The sequence below is a fragment of the Limulus polyphemus genome, unplaced genomic scaffold (assembly GCF_000517525.1).
Source record: "Limulus polyphemus unplaced genomic scaffold, Limulus_polyphemus-2.1.2 Scaffold919, whole genome shotgun sequence".
NCBI lineage: Eukaryota > Metazoa > Arthropoda > Merostomata > Xiphosura > Limulidae > Limulus > Limulus polyphemus.
In genome coordinates, this window is record NW_013666529.1 from 196,310 (window position 1) to 211,826 (window position 15,517).

Here is a 15,517-nt window from a genome sequence, read left to right on the forward strand (position 1 = left end):
TTTACACTCTTAGATCACAGATTGGGATTGAGTAAGAAAAAACAAATCAATATATTAAAACTTAATTTTCTGAACTTCGAAGTTTACCAAGTATTTTTTTTATATAAGTTCGAACACTGTGTATAACACATTTTGTGAATGTAGTTGAAATTGGATTTAAAATATCGTGTTCGACTTTAAACTGGAAAGTTTGGTATATAATCATGCGATCATTATCAAATTCACATGTTTAGTAAAATTTGGAAAACTTTAAATTGAATTTGTGTGTTTTTAACAAAGTAAGGCAAGTTTGATGACGTAAAATCACTAGGAAACACTAGATCAACGGTTCTCAGTCTGTGGTCCGCGGGCTCCCTTCAGGTAGTGCCGGGAAAGGTTGCATAATCACGGAAAGTAAGCAGGAGCATGGTGTATAAATTCCCTTATGGTTCGCTGAAATAAAAAAAAAATCAGGCGGTACGAAACAAACAAACAAAAAATCCGAGTTTGCCATTTCTGTTTATTTTTCACTGTTTACTTGTTTAACATGTTTTTTTTACAAGATCCATTATTTTCAGTGAGTAACGCCAACAGTTCCACTGTTTACTTGTTTAAAGATGTTTTTTTTTTACAAGATCCATTATTTTCAGTGAGTAACGCCAACAGTTCCACTGTTTACTTGTTTAACATGTTTTTTTTACAAGATCCATTATTTTCAGTGAGTAACGCCAACAGTTCCACTGTTTACTTGTTTAAAGATGTTTTTTTTTACAAGTCCATTATTATCAGTGAGTAACGCCAACAGTTTCCACTTGTTTACTTGTTTAACATGTTTTTTTACAAAGTCCAGTATTATCAGTGAGTAACGCCAACAGTTCCACTGTTTACTTGTTTAACATGTTTTTTTTTACAAGGTCCATTATTTTCAGTGGGTAACGCCAACAGTTCCACTTTTTACTTGTTTAAAGATGTTTTTTTTACAAAGTCCAGTATTATCAGTGGGTAACGCCAACAGTTGACTGTTTACTTGTTTAAATATGTTCTTTTACAAGATCCACTGTTTTCAGTGGGTAACGCCAACAGTTGACTGTTTACTTGTTTAAATATTTTTTTGCAAGGTCCATTATTTTCAATGGGTAACGCCAACAGTTCGATTATCAGTTTTTTTTTTTGTTGTTGTTGTAAAGTACTGAAGTACATAATGGGCTATCTGGGCTATACCAGATAATAGCGTTATAAGTCCACACACTTACCATTGTGGGGCCCTAGTGTCGAAATTAGAAACTCTTAACTACAGTAATTGTGAGAAGCGCTTGGAAATTTTAATCTTCAGTTTAAAAAACAAACTCTTAAAATTTTCTTCATGTAAGCTGTTCGATTGGTGACATAACAACGATTTAGATACGACTTTAACGTTCAAGTCTTTCTGTCCGTTTTTAAATATATTTGCTTTTTTGTTTTTTGAATTTCGCGCAAAGCAACACGAGGACTATCTGCGCTAGCTGTCCCTAATTTACCAGTGTAAGACTAGAGGGAAGGCAGCTAGTCATCACCACCCACCGCCAACTCTTGGGCTACTCTTTTACCAACGAATAGAGGGATTGACCGTCACATTAGAACGCGCCCACTGCTGAAAGGGCGAGCATGTTTGGTGTGACGGGGATTCGAACCCGCGACCCTCAGATTGCGAGTCGAGCGCCTTATTCATCTGGCCATGGGTGTTGTCGTCTTCAGATTCCGGTGTGAGAGAACCGAAAGACTATCAACAGTTGTAACATCCTTTTGAAGTGTTGTAAGTGTACTGTTGTGTTTTTAAACCGCCTAGCGTTGGAAAGAAAATATTCGACGTTGAAATGATTCTCTCTGTGACAGGGGTTTTTTTGGAGATAGATAAGTAATTTTGGTACTACGAATGATGCTCCAACAATGGCACTCAATATTTAAATAGAATAATAAAGAAAACGGAGAGTCCGTTTATTTGTTTCAGAACTAAGCCACATTTGGCTATCTGCTGTGACCATTGCGAGGAATCGAACCCCGGATTTTATTGTTGTAAGTCTGTAAACTTCCCGTTGTCATACTGAGGAACAGAAAGAGGGAGAGTACCTTTGTTTGATGGTTGGTTGTTAAACACAAAGCTACACAATAGGCTATCTGTGCTGTACCTACGACGGGTATCGTTACCCGGTTTTCAGCGTTATAAGCCTTCAGACTTGCCGCTGGGCCACTGGGAAAGGAGACAAAGAGAGAGAGAACAAAAGCCGATGTGTAATAAGTTCTTAGAATGAACAATATCAGCTTTTCTGTTAACTGTATTCAAGATTCATGTATTATTTATCAGTTCTCAAAAACAAGAACAAGTCTTAAAGAAAGATATTAGAAACTTATGGGTTCTTTCACTGTAGTATAATGAGGTATAGCAAAGACCATATCTTACATAGAAATATCATTAGTTTTTTTATATTTTGTGAATAAGGTTGCGATAATTTCTTATTCCTCTTTCTCTGGTTTACGTACATAAATCTACATATTTAAAAATACGACTCAAATACGGAAAAAAATTACTGGAATTGAGCCAGATTTTGACTTGTTAATTTGTCGTTTATTGATGTTATATATCTTAAACGCTTATCTTATGTATATTGCGAACCGTAGTGTCAGTCCGAGCGTTTTATTTGTTACTAGGTCACGATGACTCGTGTATAAGTCACTACACCTGGTAAATAAGTGACTTACTTTACCCGAACTATTTTTTCTTTGTCGCTAGGTCACGATGACTCGTATACAAGTCACTACACCTTGTAATTAAGAGACTCACTATATCTGAATGATTTAAGTAAAATAGACCAGCAGAGACATATTTCTTTCTTCGCGACTACCAGTTTAGATAACTCTGACTATAGCTAGTAATGATGTAGTTAATTTAATCCATTACTTAAACCACTGTAATTAAACTGGAGAATGAGGAGGCAGCAATAATCTTATGCTTGATTTAATAGCTTTTGTTCTACGTAAGTGTGTAGTATTGATAGCATGATTGTAAGGAAAAGGTGTGAATATATTATATGTCGTATATCTTCTCTACAGATGTATAACAATGCATCAGATAATAGGTCTAAATGTTTTATAGGTATGTAGTATACATGCTTTACATTGTTGTTCAGTGTGTCACGTAATTTCAACAAAAGTTTGTCGTACAGTGTGTCACGTAATTAATAAAACAGTTTGTTGTACAGTGTGTCACGTAATTAATAAAACAGTTTGTTATTCAGTGTGTCATGTAACTAATAAAACTGTTTGTTGTTCAGTGTGTCACGTAACTAATAAAACAGTTTGTTGTACAGTGTGTCACGTAACTAATAAAACAGTTTGTTGTACAGTGTGTCACGTAACTAATAAAATAGTTTGTTGTACAGTGTGTCACGTAATTAATAAAACAGTTTATTGTACAGTGTGTCACGTAACTAATAAAACAGTTTGTTGTACAGCGTGTCACGTAATTAATAAAACAGTTTGTTGTACAGTGTGTCACGTAATTAATAAAACAGTTTGTTGTACAGTGTGTTACCTAATTAATAAAACAGTTTGTTGTTCAGTGTGTCACGTAACTAATAAAACAGTTTGTTGTACAGTGTGTCACGTAATTTCAATAAAACAGTTATTTCAGTAGTTTCATTTTAAACTTTAGATTGCCGACTTGTTTTTTATGCGGTGAAGTCCATATATTGAATGTAATATCTTGTAATTGGCACGATGAAATTCAACACTGGTGGTATTTTTGTTAACAGTTTCTTGGAATTGGGGATCCTGTAACCAGATAAGTTATGGACCCTCAGACAACTTGGTGTACATTATTATATTTATCAGAAGAAATTAAGCCTATTGTAGTTTTAAACACTATTCTCTTCATCTAGTTTAAAAAATATAATATTAACGCCTTATGAGAAGTATAATTATATTCATTCTTCGCCAGTTTGTAAAAGCCGTTCACAACATAACAGTTTGATGCATAGTTAAAAAAAAAAAAAAAGAGCTCAGAGACATATGGATACACCAGTGACGCTAGGGTTAATGTTTTGACTTTCTTAGGTCTAAGTATACAAACCTTACCCAGCATGGCAATCTGTGGGTCGCGGGTTCGAATCCCCGTCACACCAAACATGCTCGCCCTTTCAGCCGTAGGGGCATTATAATGTGATGCTCAATCCCACTATTCGTTGGTAAAAGAGTAGCCCAAGAGTTGGCGGTGGGTGGTGATGACTAGCTGCCTTCCCTCTAGTCTTACACTGCTAAATTATGGAAGGCTAGCGCAGATAGCCCTCGTGTAACTTTTTGCGAAATTCAAACCAAACAAACAATCTTAGCTATAAAACTCGATTTACACCTAGCAATATTTTGTCTATGAATTCCTAGTCTCTTTTTTTTCTTCTTTTTTCTGTGAATAATAAGAATTTCAATTTATTTCGTTACGTTAGGAATCTAATTCCTATCCTGACCTATAATAATGCAGTTAGTATGATACATGACTCTTCACGGCTCTCTGGTGAACAAATTGCATTACTATACATTATTTATCATTCTATACTTCTTTGTCACAAGTTTCATCTGTATTTTGTATTTTTTAAAGCGAACCTTGTTGAATCATAGAAAGGTGAGTGTATATATATATTGTATACGTTTATTTTTCCATGTCTTGGATTTGGAAAGATTAAAATTCCAGTACCACTTATCTATTTTATTATTTCGTTAAGTCACGGAATTTCGGGTGTTTCTCTACGTCCAGCTTTTTGTATTCAATTTCCGTATGTTTGTTTCATAATTTTGTGTAAATGTATGTAAGGGCTATCTGAGCATAGCCGTCCCTAATTAATAAGAGGGCATTTAATCACCAGCACCTATCGTCAAATTTTCTCTGACCGAATAATGGAATTCGATTGTCATTCTTATGTCGCGCCCACAGCCACAAAGTGCGGAGTGTATTATTATTTTTTCGGGATGCGAATCCTGATAACCACACGCCCAGATTTATTCAAGTTCTGAAAGACGTTTTTCTTTGATCAGTAAGTCTACCTTTTCATTGATGGAACCTTTCTTCTGTGCATAATGTGAGCTAATTCCCAATTTTTCTTTAAATAAACACCAGCGTAACGTAACTTTATCTGGATTTCATCCCATTATGATAAATGAAGCATTAACGGTAATTGAATCTACATCGAAATGTTTCACGCCCCGCTGGTCTTTCAAAGATTTTAAACTAACTTAAACTGTTTATGATGAAGGTCATGTTGTGTACACTGTATCGGCAATATTTTTACGTTTTTTGGGTGCGTCTTCCGTGGGTGTCGGAGACATCGCTTTGCTGTGATGCATGTCACAAGGCCACATGCGCGGTCAACATCTTTCAAGCTGGATTTTGTGTCTTAAAAGAAAATTGTTACGGATGCTGAGAGGCAGAGAAAACGATATGAAATCTCAGGCATTGCAACGAAGTTTCTTACGTTAGTTACGCTAATAACTAACTCAGTTTTACGTGTTTAAATAATGCGTGTTGCTACACGTCTGCCATAGTTCAAGGCAACGTGTTTATGGCACAAGTGATACAACAATGTTCTCACCGTCCGCTACGTCACACGTTGGTACGCTAAAACTTTACACAACTCAGATACCAGAAGACTAGTCCTGAAATGGTGCACTTCAAAAAATAAAAATACAGCGGGCAACAATAGTACATGTACGTAATGGAGTCATTTTTTTCACAAACAGGTTATCATAATTTGTTTCGTTCAGTTTTAAAGTTGAAACATTATACAGAACTTTTTAAATACAAGATAACCTAATAAAGTTGGAAGACACTCTACGTGTCATATCAGATATTCATTACGAAGATGTAAAAGCCTGAGCGGTAAGTCTATCTTTTTAGATATACATTACGAAGGTGGAAAAGCTTGAGAAGTACGCCTATCTTTTCAGATATCCATTACAAAGGTGTAAAAGCCTGAGCGGTAAGTCTATCTTTTTAGATATTCATTACGAAGATGTAAAAGCCTGAGCGGTAAGTCTGTCTTTTTAGATATTCATTACGAAGATGTAAAAGCCTGAGCGGTAAGTCTATCTTTTTAGATATACATTACGAAGATGTAAAAGCCTGAGCGGTAAGTCTATCTTTTTAGATATACATTACGAAGGTGGAAAAGCTTGAGAGGTACGCCTATCTTTTCAGATATACATTACGATGGTGGAAAAGCTTGAGAGGTAAGCCTATCTGTCAGATATCCATTACAAAGGTGTAAAACCCAGAACGGTAATTCTTTCTTATCAGATATCTTTTATAAAGATGTAAAACCCAGACCGGTAATTCTGTCTTATCAGATATCTTTTACAAAGTTGTAAAACCCAGATGGGTCTTATCAGATATATTTTACAAAGATGTAAAACCCAGATGGGTCTTATCAGATATCCATTATGATAATTCTCACAATTTGAAACATAATTTTGTTGATGTCGTGCTGAAAGTCTTGTTTTGTTTTTCTGAGAAATGATTTTACGTGTGACCATGGCTTTAGTTAAATAAAAGAAAATGCACAGAGAAGCCGTCCATTCCATGACGTTTTAATTTATAAAGTTCGATTCATAAATAAAATTTGTTTTCACAACATATTAATATACATAAAACATGCATGCCAGGAGTTGAACAACCAAACCTAATACTGAACCAAACACACACACAATTTGGTGTGCCCTGAAGAACACTCTTATTACGACAAGATGGAAAAACGATACAACCTCTGAACCAGGTGAAGACCATTACAAATAATCTTGAATATTATTACTACAAGTTAAAACTTATTAAGCCGGTTAGGATGACATTGATTAAACAATTTAACAGAAAAATAAACAAACAAAGTACTATAATTAAAACAATCCTATAAATATCCACCAGAGGGCAAACATAAGATCAATATTTTCAGAGCACATATTTATACAGATAATACGTATTATAAATATCCCCATGGAAACGTATTATCATTGTCACTATGGTAACGCATCATTACTGTCTCTATGGTAATAATAATTATTTAATTGAGCTGGTATGTCAAGAAGAAACTGACACGTCTTCATCCATGTTTGGGTTTCGTCACTTCTGGATAAAACAGACGTCGACACTGGTATTTCTTAAGGGTTGTGGCTAACAAACAGAACAGTTGATATATCACTAGTTTGCACTTTACTGTCTGAATGATCAGCATTTGTTGATTTGGTAAATAGATTTTCAAACAAATTTCTTCGCCGGATCTTGGAGGCATTTCCATAAAGTGTAAGTAGCCTTTAAGAACTTTCGCGACTTCAGAATGTACAAATTTATATTAGAACATGAGTCGTAAGTTACTGTTCGTTTTCTAATTTTTATACACATAACACTAACAAATATTTGCGCAAAATCTCAACAATTTAAAGCAACAACGTCAACACAGTCAAGCAAAGCAAGTTAAAATAAAGCACAATTTTTAACTAACCTACATTACCAATTTACTAAGGAATTGTTGAACAAAATTAATAAAACAAGTCAGAAACAGAAAACAAAAAAAAAACAACAACAAATGATTATGATGTTGGTTTGATTCGAATCACGTGTGATAATTTGTTCACGTGCAAATAACTGGAAAGTATGCAAAGTGTCGCAAAAAAGTATCTGGATTCGTTTGTTTGTTGTTTAACACAAAGCTACACAATGGGCTATCAGTACTCTGCCCACTGCGGGTATCGAAACCCAATTTTTAGCGTTATAAGCCCTCAGACTTACCGCTGAATCACAGTTTATAGATGTAGCATTGTAATAAAAAAACTGCGTGTGTTTATTTTTCTGGAAGTTCATTCCTCAATAACAGACTTAAAACTTTTACTACAGAAGATGTGTTTCGGGGGTTATTTAAATACAGAGTACCGAATATCGTGTTATGATATTTAGAAACAACAAAAGAGCTCATCTAGATACTTGTTGCGGAGGTGAACAAATTATAATGAAATTATTTGGAAATGAACAAAACCATCACACCTTTCTGTCCACGTATTATGTTATAAAACCCAGATAAACCAGAAACGATGTTAGTGAGTGTACAGATTGTTTTGTGTTTTAGAGTGTGTGGCGAAAGGCACTAGACATTTCGGATCATGTCTATTTACAGTTTAGAAACTGATGTCACACCAGGTGGAAGATGAGACCAGAATACCGTGTTACTGAATTCTTCATCATCCAGCTACTGAAACAATAAATCTGAAAATGTAATTTTTTTCTTTTCTTTTTTTAAATTAATTTGAGGTGTTGAAAATCATTATTTACATCACCTCTGGTACAGGATCATTTTATTAGATCGGAGGAAGAAAACGTGCAGTGTGTAAACAGGCTTCAAGTTCTAATGATCACAGAATGATTATGATATTGTTCTCTTCTTAACAATTGAACAATAAAAGTCAGGTATATGTACAAGTATAACTAAACCCTAACATTAAAACTTCTCGCGGCTAACCTAACTTTGAAAGAAATCCACGTCTTTCTATTACAACTGACTAATTTTTATCCAAACACAAACGTCACAACAGAGATTGAACGAAACAACAACAACGTTTCCACGCGCTTCAGCTGTCAGTTTATGAAACCGACCTTTTATATCGGAAACATTTGAAAACCTCACCTAAAGGTGTCGTCGTGAGCAAGGAACCCAGTACACGTGATAATCTCTTGTCAGTGACTTCACGCGCCTAACTACCATCTCTCTTCTACTTCATTCTCACTTGACGATATTTATCTACTGTACTGATGTTAGCAAATTTCTTGACAAATGATCGTAAATTAACTGACTTCAGGTCGACAAGGTTTTTTTTCTGTATGTTTCAAGTAACAAACGTTCAACGCTTAGCTCTATTTTGTCGAACAAAGTGCGTAAGTTATTTTCTTACGTTTCTTATTTTTAAGTTAGTCCCTTACATCATAAATACCAGTTTATTTGCACTTGGCAAGTACAGCAACACACACGAGACGAGAGCTTAAGAGAAATGCTAAATAAAAAAAATCGACATATTTCTCTAGTTTGATGCAGTTTTATTGAACTCATAAGAAATTTAATTTAGAAAATGAATATTTTATGTTTAAACTTTTGCTCCTGTTTCTGATATAAACATACAAGCCTCCCAGTGGACCACTGAAAAAATAGTTTTTAAAGCTTCTTTTTTTTTAGAAAATATAGAATAAATAACGGTTTTATAAACCAAAATACATATAAATAATTTATAATTGGCAAATAATAAACGTGAATTTATATACCCATCTGTAAAATTTCCATTATTTTGTATATAATGACAGAGATTTTATTGTTAAAGTTCCCATAATGCTGATACTGTAACCTAAATTATTCTTCTGCATCAAATATGTTACAAAATTTCATGGATCCCGTATTGGATAATTATAGTAATGTCATGGCTACATACCAAAATTCTGTAGCTACTGTTTTGGTAAAAGAATTTAGGGTTACCTTCAAATTGATAGGTTTTCAAAGGTTTCTGGCCGTTTCGAGTTGAAATAAAGATGAAAAGAGGACTACAGCGAACATAGATTTTTTTAAATGTTTCACTAGGAGGCCTGATCACACTTCTATACTACTGAACAAGGCATTTGTGTGGTGTTCTGTCTTCTACATACAACATGGGGGAAGAAAAAAACACGTAGCATATAGCTAGGTATATTCCGTGAAGATTTCTTACGTTTCCAGCTTCAATTATTTACTTCTAGCTAACACTCTTTTCCTTTCATTCTTAACGAGTTGGATGTTGGTGGTGAAAAGGAAAACAAACACTCACGTGGACAGGAAGTTAATCACTAACAGAAGGCAGTGAGTGGTGCAGTGTTCACTCAACATCGTACGATTCTCATTTTCTAAAGTTTCAAATCCATAATGGCGAGAATTGAGGTTTGGCATCATTTTGAGCGAAATAAATAAATTTGTGCTGTGAACGGAGAGCTCGCCTGTGCCTCCTAGATGTAATTCTTAGCTATCTTAAGGATGAAATTGGATACGAACTTCGTAACCCCCTAACATCTAGGCACTTACGTAAATCATGTGGATACCTGAATTCCCGCCATTTTCAAAGAATACCTCGTTATTTACATAAATTAAGAAAACATCTACATACAAACTGCACGTATCAAGAGTGGGAAATTAAAATGTTATATTATATTTTAGCACAAGTACAAAACACTAGTTTTACTCTATAAACTCAATAACTCTAGGTTAAATTACTAGTGTGAGACGTCAGCTTGATTGTCAAACCCGGAAATGACGTTAAGTTAAACTGCTAGTTTCGGATGACCGGAAGTGACGTCGAATAATCCCCACTGGCTTGGCCAGGGTTTCAATTGAAGATCTTCTTGTCAGGAATCGAATATGTAGTTTTGTTGCTGCTATCCGATTGGCAAAAGAATTGAACACAAGTACACCGTAAAGTACGTCATACTTCATATGAGAAATTGAAACATAAAGGACAGTCTCAGATGTGATATATATATCAGATTTTGTTTCTGAATATCTTTCAAGTGTTTTGTGTCGACTTCGCCAATATTTTTATATCGTGGCACCACGATAACTGTTTGTGCTGAAAGGAACTTCTTTCTAAGACAACATTTTTTGGCCCATTTGGATCACAACGAAAGTTCTGAACAGCTGTTGTATTCTTATGAGCTATGATGGGAGAATGTTGACACTCGGGTTACACTTATACTCTCAGACCCAAAGTCCCGTAGGAATAAAAACAAAAACGTAACTGAAATAATTCAACAGATTCGAAATATTTAATTGTTAAATGTTTCACGAAGTTTCCCTCGAGTCTGAATCCCTACCAGTTGTTAAACTTGGAGCGGAATCCCTTTCTGGTAGCATACCTGAGGTGCTATTGTCCCTAGAGTCAGTGTCCCTATCCGTTAAGTAAGCGTTCTGGTTGACTACGCACTTTCTCATGTGTTTTTCGAGTGTACTTGGTACCGAAAAAGGCATTCCGCAGAAGCGACATCTGTAAACATCCTTACCCATCCGACCATGAGTCTTCATGTGCCGGGTAAGTTTAGAGCTCTGTGCGCATGCGTAGCTACAGAGTTCACATTTATACGGCTTTTCCCCAGTATGAGATCGCCTATGGACCGTCAGGTTGCTACAGTTCTTGAACACTTTTCCACAGAACTCGCACGTGTCATTTCTCATTTTCTCTTTAGGTTTGGAAGGAAGGGTAGATATTGGGGTGCTGGTTCCTGGAAGATGGGACGTCACCGCCAACAAGGCACTTTCACTGGTTGATCTTTGATCAGTTTCTGAAGAGGTCACACTCCCAAGAAAAAGGTTACGGCGACTGGAATTTACAGAAGGTAGCCAAAGTCCAGCGTAGAGATTTTCTCGTTGGTGATCCCCGAGATCGAGCCTTAATCGTTTCTTGTCTTCGAAATGGCTATCAAAAGCAGGTAAAACACTTTGGCGTAGGTTAAGCGGTGGCTGACCAAGTGCATTATTGCCTTCTTCCAGGTGTGGTCGGTCCAGCCCATTTTCTGGCAGAATGGTGGATTTTCGTGGAGGAGATCTGTCCATAGGAGCAGAAGATGGTCTCTCTTTTTTAACCAAAGATCTTCCAACTCTGTTTTCTTCCAGAGCTTGCTTATAGGCTTCGTTATACTGCTGAATGTCATTAAGTCCAATTTTCTCCATAACTTCTCCCAAGAGAGACTGGCGTGCTTGAGGTATAGTGGGTTGTTCCGTGCATGAATTCTTGTCGCCGTTCTCGTTTCCACTATATGAATGTGAAGAGTTCTTCGTAGAACCTTTCGTTGTCAAGTCTTCAGCTGCTATCTCTTCAGAATCCTCTTCTAACTCTTCCTCATCTTCCAATTCTTCATTCTCGTTTTCTGCTTGCTCCTCAGATACATCTTCGTCTTCACCATCATTGTTTTGTCCACCATCTTTAGCAGTCGAATCTGGTGTGGATCTAGCCGAGCAAACACTGGCATTTTCTGCTGAATCTGGGGAACTTTTCCAGTGGGTTTTCATGTGTCGTTTGAGTTTGCTAGCTTGAGTGCAAGCATGATTACAAATGTGGCACTTAAATGGCTTCTCCCCCGTATGGGATCTACGATGTACGATCAAATTGCTTTGAAACCGAAAGGACTTTCCACAGAACTCACAAGACTTGCATCTGGACGATTCTGATTGGTCTACAGGTTTTTGAGGTGGCGTGGGTGACATAGACTGGGATAATAGCGGGGTAGAAATTGGTTGAGGCGTGCTTGATGGTGTAGAAGGGTGAGGGGAAGGCTGGTTGGAAGTCACAGGATGAGCATATGGAGAAGTAAGCTTTCGTGAAGGAGTGGGATTAGGACTTGTCGCTCCTGCTAATTGTCTGAGTCTTTGAGAATAAAAATCCAGATGTGATTCAAAACTTAAACCTATGTGAGGTGGTCGTGGTCTATCAAAACGACTTCTATCGAAAGGGTTATACGAGTCGAAGGGACTGAGACCTATTCCTCCAAGATGGTTTAGTCGGTGGTATTGGTCACTAAAGAGGTCCATTCGGAAGCCATGACTAGATGGACGGGGAAGATAATTGGGGGTGTTGAGCGCAGGGCCGAACTGTCGTTCACCCAGGGGTATTCGGGGCAGTTGTAAGTTTGGAAATGGTAGATGTTCCAAGCCAATAGAATGGGAAATTGGTTGATCTTGGCTTACTGGAGGGACAGCGAGTGGGGAAGAGGTATTCGTGGGGGAGAATGACACTGGTGTTGATCTGGAAACTTCTACTAAGGCCCTTTCTTTGTTGTTCGTCTCCACGTAGATCTTCATGCCATGTATTCTCTGAGCGTGTTGGACCAGCATCCATGCTGAGGTGAAGCTCTGCTTGCACGTTGAACACACGTGGTTACTCGGCTCTGAAAAAAAAAGAAGAGAAAAAAACCAAATGAGACCTCTATCCATAACAATTCTTTCTCTGAGGATTATTCAAATGAGCAAAGACGAATGAAGTCAGACATTACACAGGAAATTAAAACAATCCAGTGGTCATCAATGTGTCATTCATCACTGTCACGACCTCCTGTTGCGATCTGGGAGGAAGATCGAAGCTTTGCAAAGTGATGGCTGATGTCTTTAATGATGCACAGTTCTTTTCATTTCCACTGGGTATCAGTAGCTCAGAAGGGGAGGATCAGTAAAGTTCAAACTGTAAAATTGAAGGCGCACCGAGAATCTTTTCTGACTGATCCGCAGCGACGTCCAGAAGGAGCAAGAGTTCCGCTACTGACATTACTCAAATAATGGGTCATCAATCAATCTCAGACCATGGAAAAAGTATATTCACAAGGAAAAGGACCACATGTGATTTACGCCTATCCTAACTTCCGCACCAAGTGAATCGGATCGAAAACGTTTTCAAACGGCATACCTATCAGAGTGGGCAAACAAGTCTCTCTATCTCTTTTGTAAATCGACGATATCCGCCAAGCTCAGGGAAGAAAAACGTCGTGAGCCTAATTTCACAGTTAAGTATTGAATGCCAAGCAGTACGTCAGTCACGTGTTTGAACTGCGTAAAACCTATCTTTAAAACGTCTTGAGAACGACTCGAATTTAAACATTACTTGGGTCTCACCCAAACTTAAACATTACTTGGGTATATTTCTATTTGCTCTCACCTCTTAAGTATAACACAGAACACGGATAACTTCTATTTGAAGGTATACAACAATTTTAAAATGGTAGTTCGGAGGCCTACAACAATTTTAAAATGGTAGTTCGGAGGCCTACAACAATTTTGAAATGGTAGCTTGGTTTGTTTGTTTGTAATTAAGCACAAAGCTACACAATGGGCTATCTGTGCTCTGCCCACGACGGGTATCGAAACTAGGATTCTAGCGTTGTAAGTCCGCTGACATACCGCTGTGCCACTGGGGGGCTAGTAGTTTGGAGCTCTACAACAATTTTAAAATATTTACAAGAACTAACTTACATATAATTTTTTTCAGTGTTTTGGCGATAGTTGTCTTTACTATTTCTCAGGGTCGGACTCAATCTAGTGATTAGCGTGCCGAAATGGGAATTATAGGATTCGTGGTTTGTGTCCCATTGCCGCAAAATCACGCTCCGCGCTTTAGGGTCATAGGTATGCTAAAAAAGTGATAATTCGATTAAAGAAACACAACAAGGGGGCGGTGGGTGCTGTTGACTAACTTTCTTGTCTCTAGTTTATCAGTTCAAAATTATAAAAGGCTAACCCATAGGTTTTATATAGTTTTACGCTAAAAATTCGAAACAATAATTTCTTATATAATTTATTATGAAGCAAAATTTAATTTAGTATTCATCCGGAAAAGCATGATTTAGTAAAAATGTTTGAATTTTGTGCAAAGATACGAGAGAGCTATCTGCGCTAGCAGTCCCTTATTTAGCAGTGAAAGACTAGAGGGAAGGCAGCTAGTCATCACCACCCACTACCAACTCTTGGGTTACTCTTTTATCAACGAATAGTGGGACTGACCGTCGCTTTATAACGCCCCCACGGCTGAAAGGGCGAGCATGTTTGGTGGGACGCGGATTCAAACCTGCGACCCTCAGATTGCGAGTCAAGCGCCCTAACCACCTGGCTCTGCCGGCCCGAGGTAAAAAATGAACTTAAAGAATAGAATATTAAAATATATATACGTTCTCAAAATCATTACTTATGCTGTTTAATCAGTTTACAAAGTAAAAAAAAAAAAGTCTGATGTATTCCAACCAAACTTCCCTAATTAATCATATATCTTATTCAAGTAAAACAATGTTAATGGCATATTCTATAAGTAATAATACTGATTTGATAGATTTTTTTATAGACATTTATATAACAAACACAACGCCATTTTCCTTTACACATAGTTTTAAAGCAACGAAAAAATGGCCTTACAGCAAGAAGTGTGTTACTTTACGTTGCGGTCAACCACCGTCAGATAGTTGGGTGATGAAACGAAGATTTTTCAACGAAATATTTATAAAAATATTAGTCTACAAAATAAAGGAGAGAAGAGTAAACACGAGTAGAGTTATAAAGTTTACTAATTTAAGTTTCATTTTCTGTGACTGGCATAAGCAATCATGATCGAAGTGTACTGACTAGAATATACAAGATAATGATGAAAAAATTAAAACAAACAAGCTTATCAACAGCTCTTTTTAACCTTGAAAATGTCTTTTTTGCCGTGCGCTATACGACTAAGGAGAAGCCACCTTATAAGGGCTACTCAAGCGAGCGTGTTGTATAGCCATAAAAAGAAATACAACATCAGAATATAAGTAACATGGCAACGCACCCGTCATAATTAGCAGCAAACTTATTCAATACATATTATAAACAGCAGTGTCAATAATGCAATCAGGGCTTGTTTTGTTTGTTTGTTTTGTAATTTCGCGCAAAGCTACACGAGGGCTATCTGCGCTAGCTGTCCCTAATTTAGCAGTGTAAGACTAGAGGGAAGGCAGCTA

At 36.8% G+C, this 15,517-nt stretch overlaps 1 protein-coding gene across 2 annotated transcripts in view; it reads right to left on the reverse strand.

Moving 5' to 3' along the window:
* Positions 1-6,581: 6,581 nt before the first annotated feature.
* Positions 6,582-15,517, reverse strand: part of LOC106461233 (B-cell lymphoma/leukemia 11B-like) — a 117,808-nt gene continuing 108,872 nt past the window's right edge. For both annotated transcript variants that reach the window (XM_013921037.2, XM_022388096.1), the window contains exon 3: positions 6,582-12,934. In XM_013921037.2, coding sequence (XP_013776491.1) covers positions 10,836-12,934 — 2,099 coding nt within the window. In that variant the 3' untranslated portion in view covers positions 6,582-10,835. The remainder of the gene's footprint in view (positions 12,935-15,517) is intronic.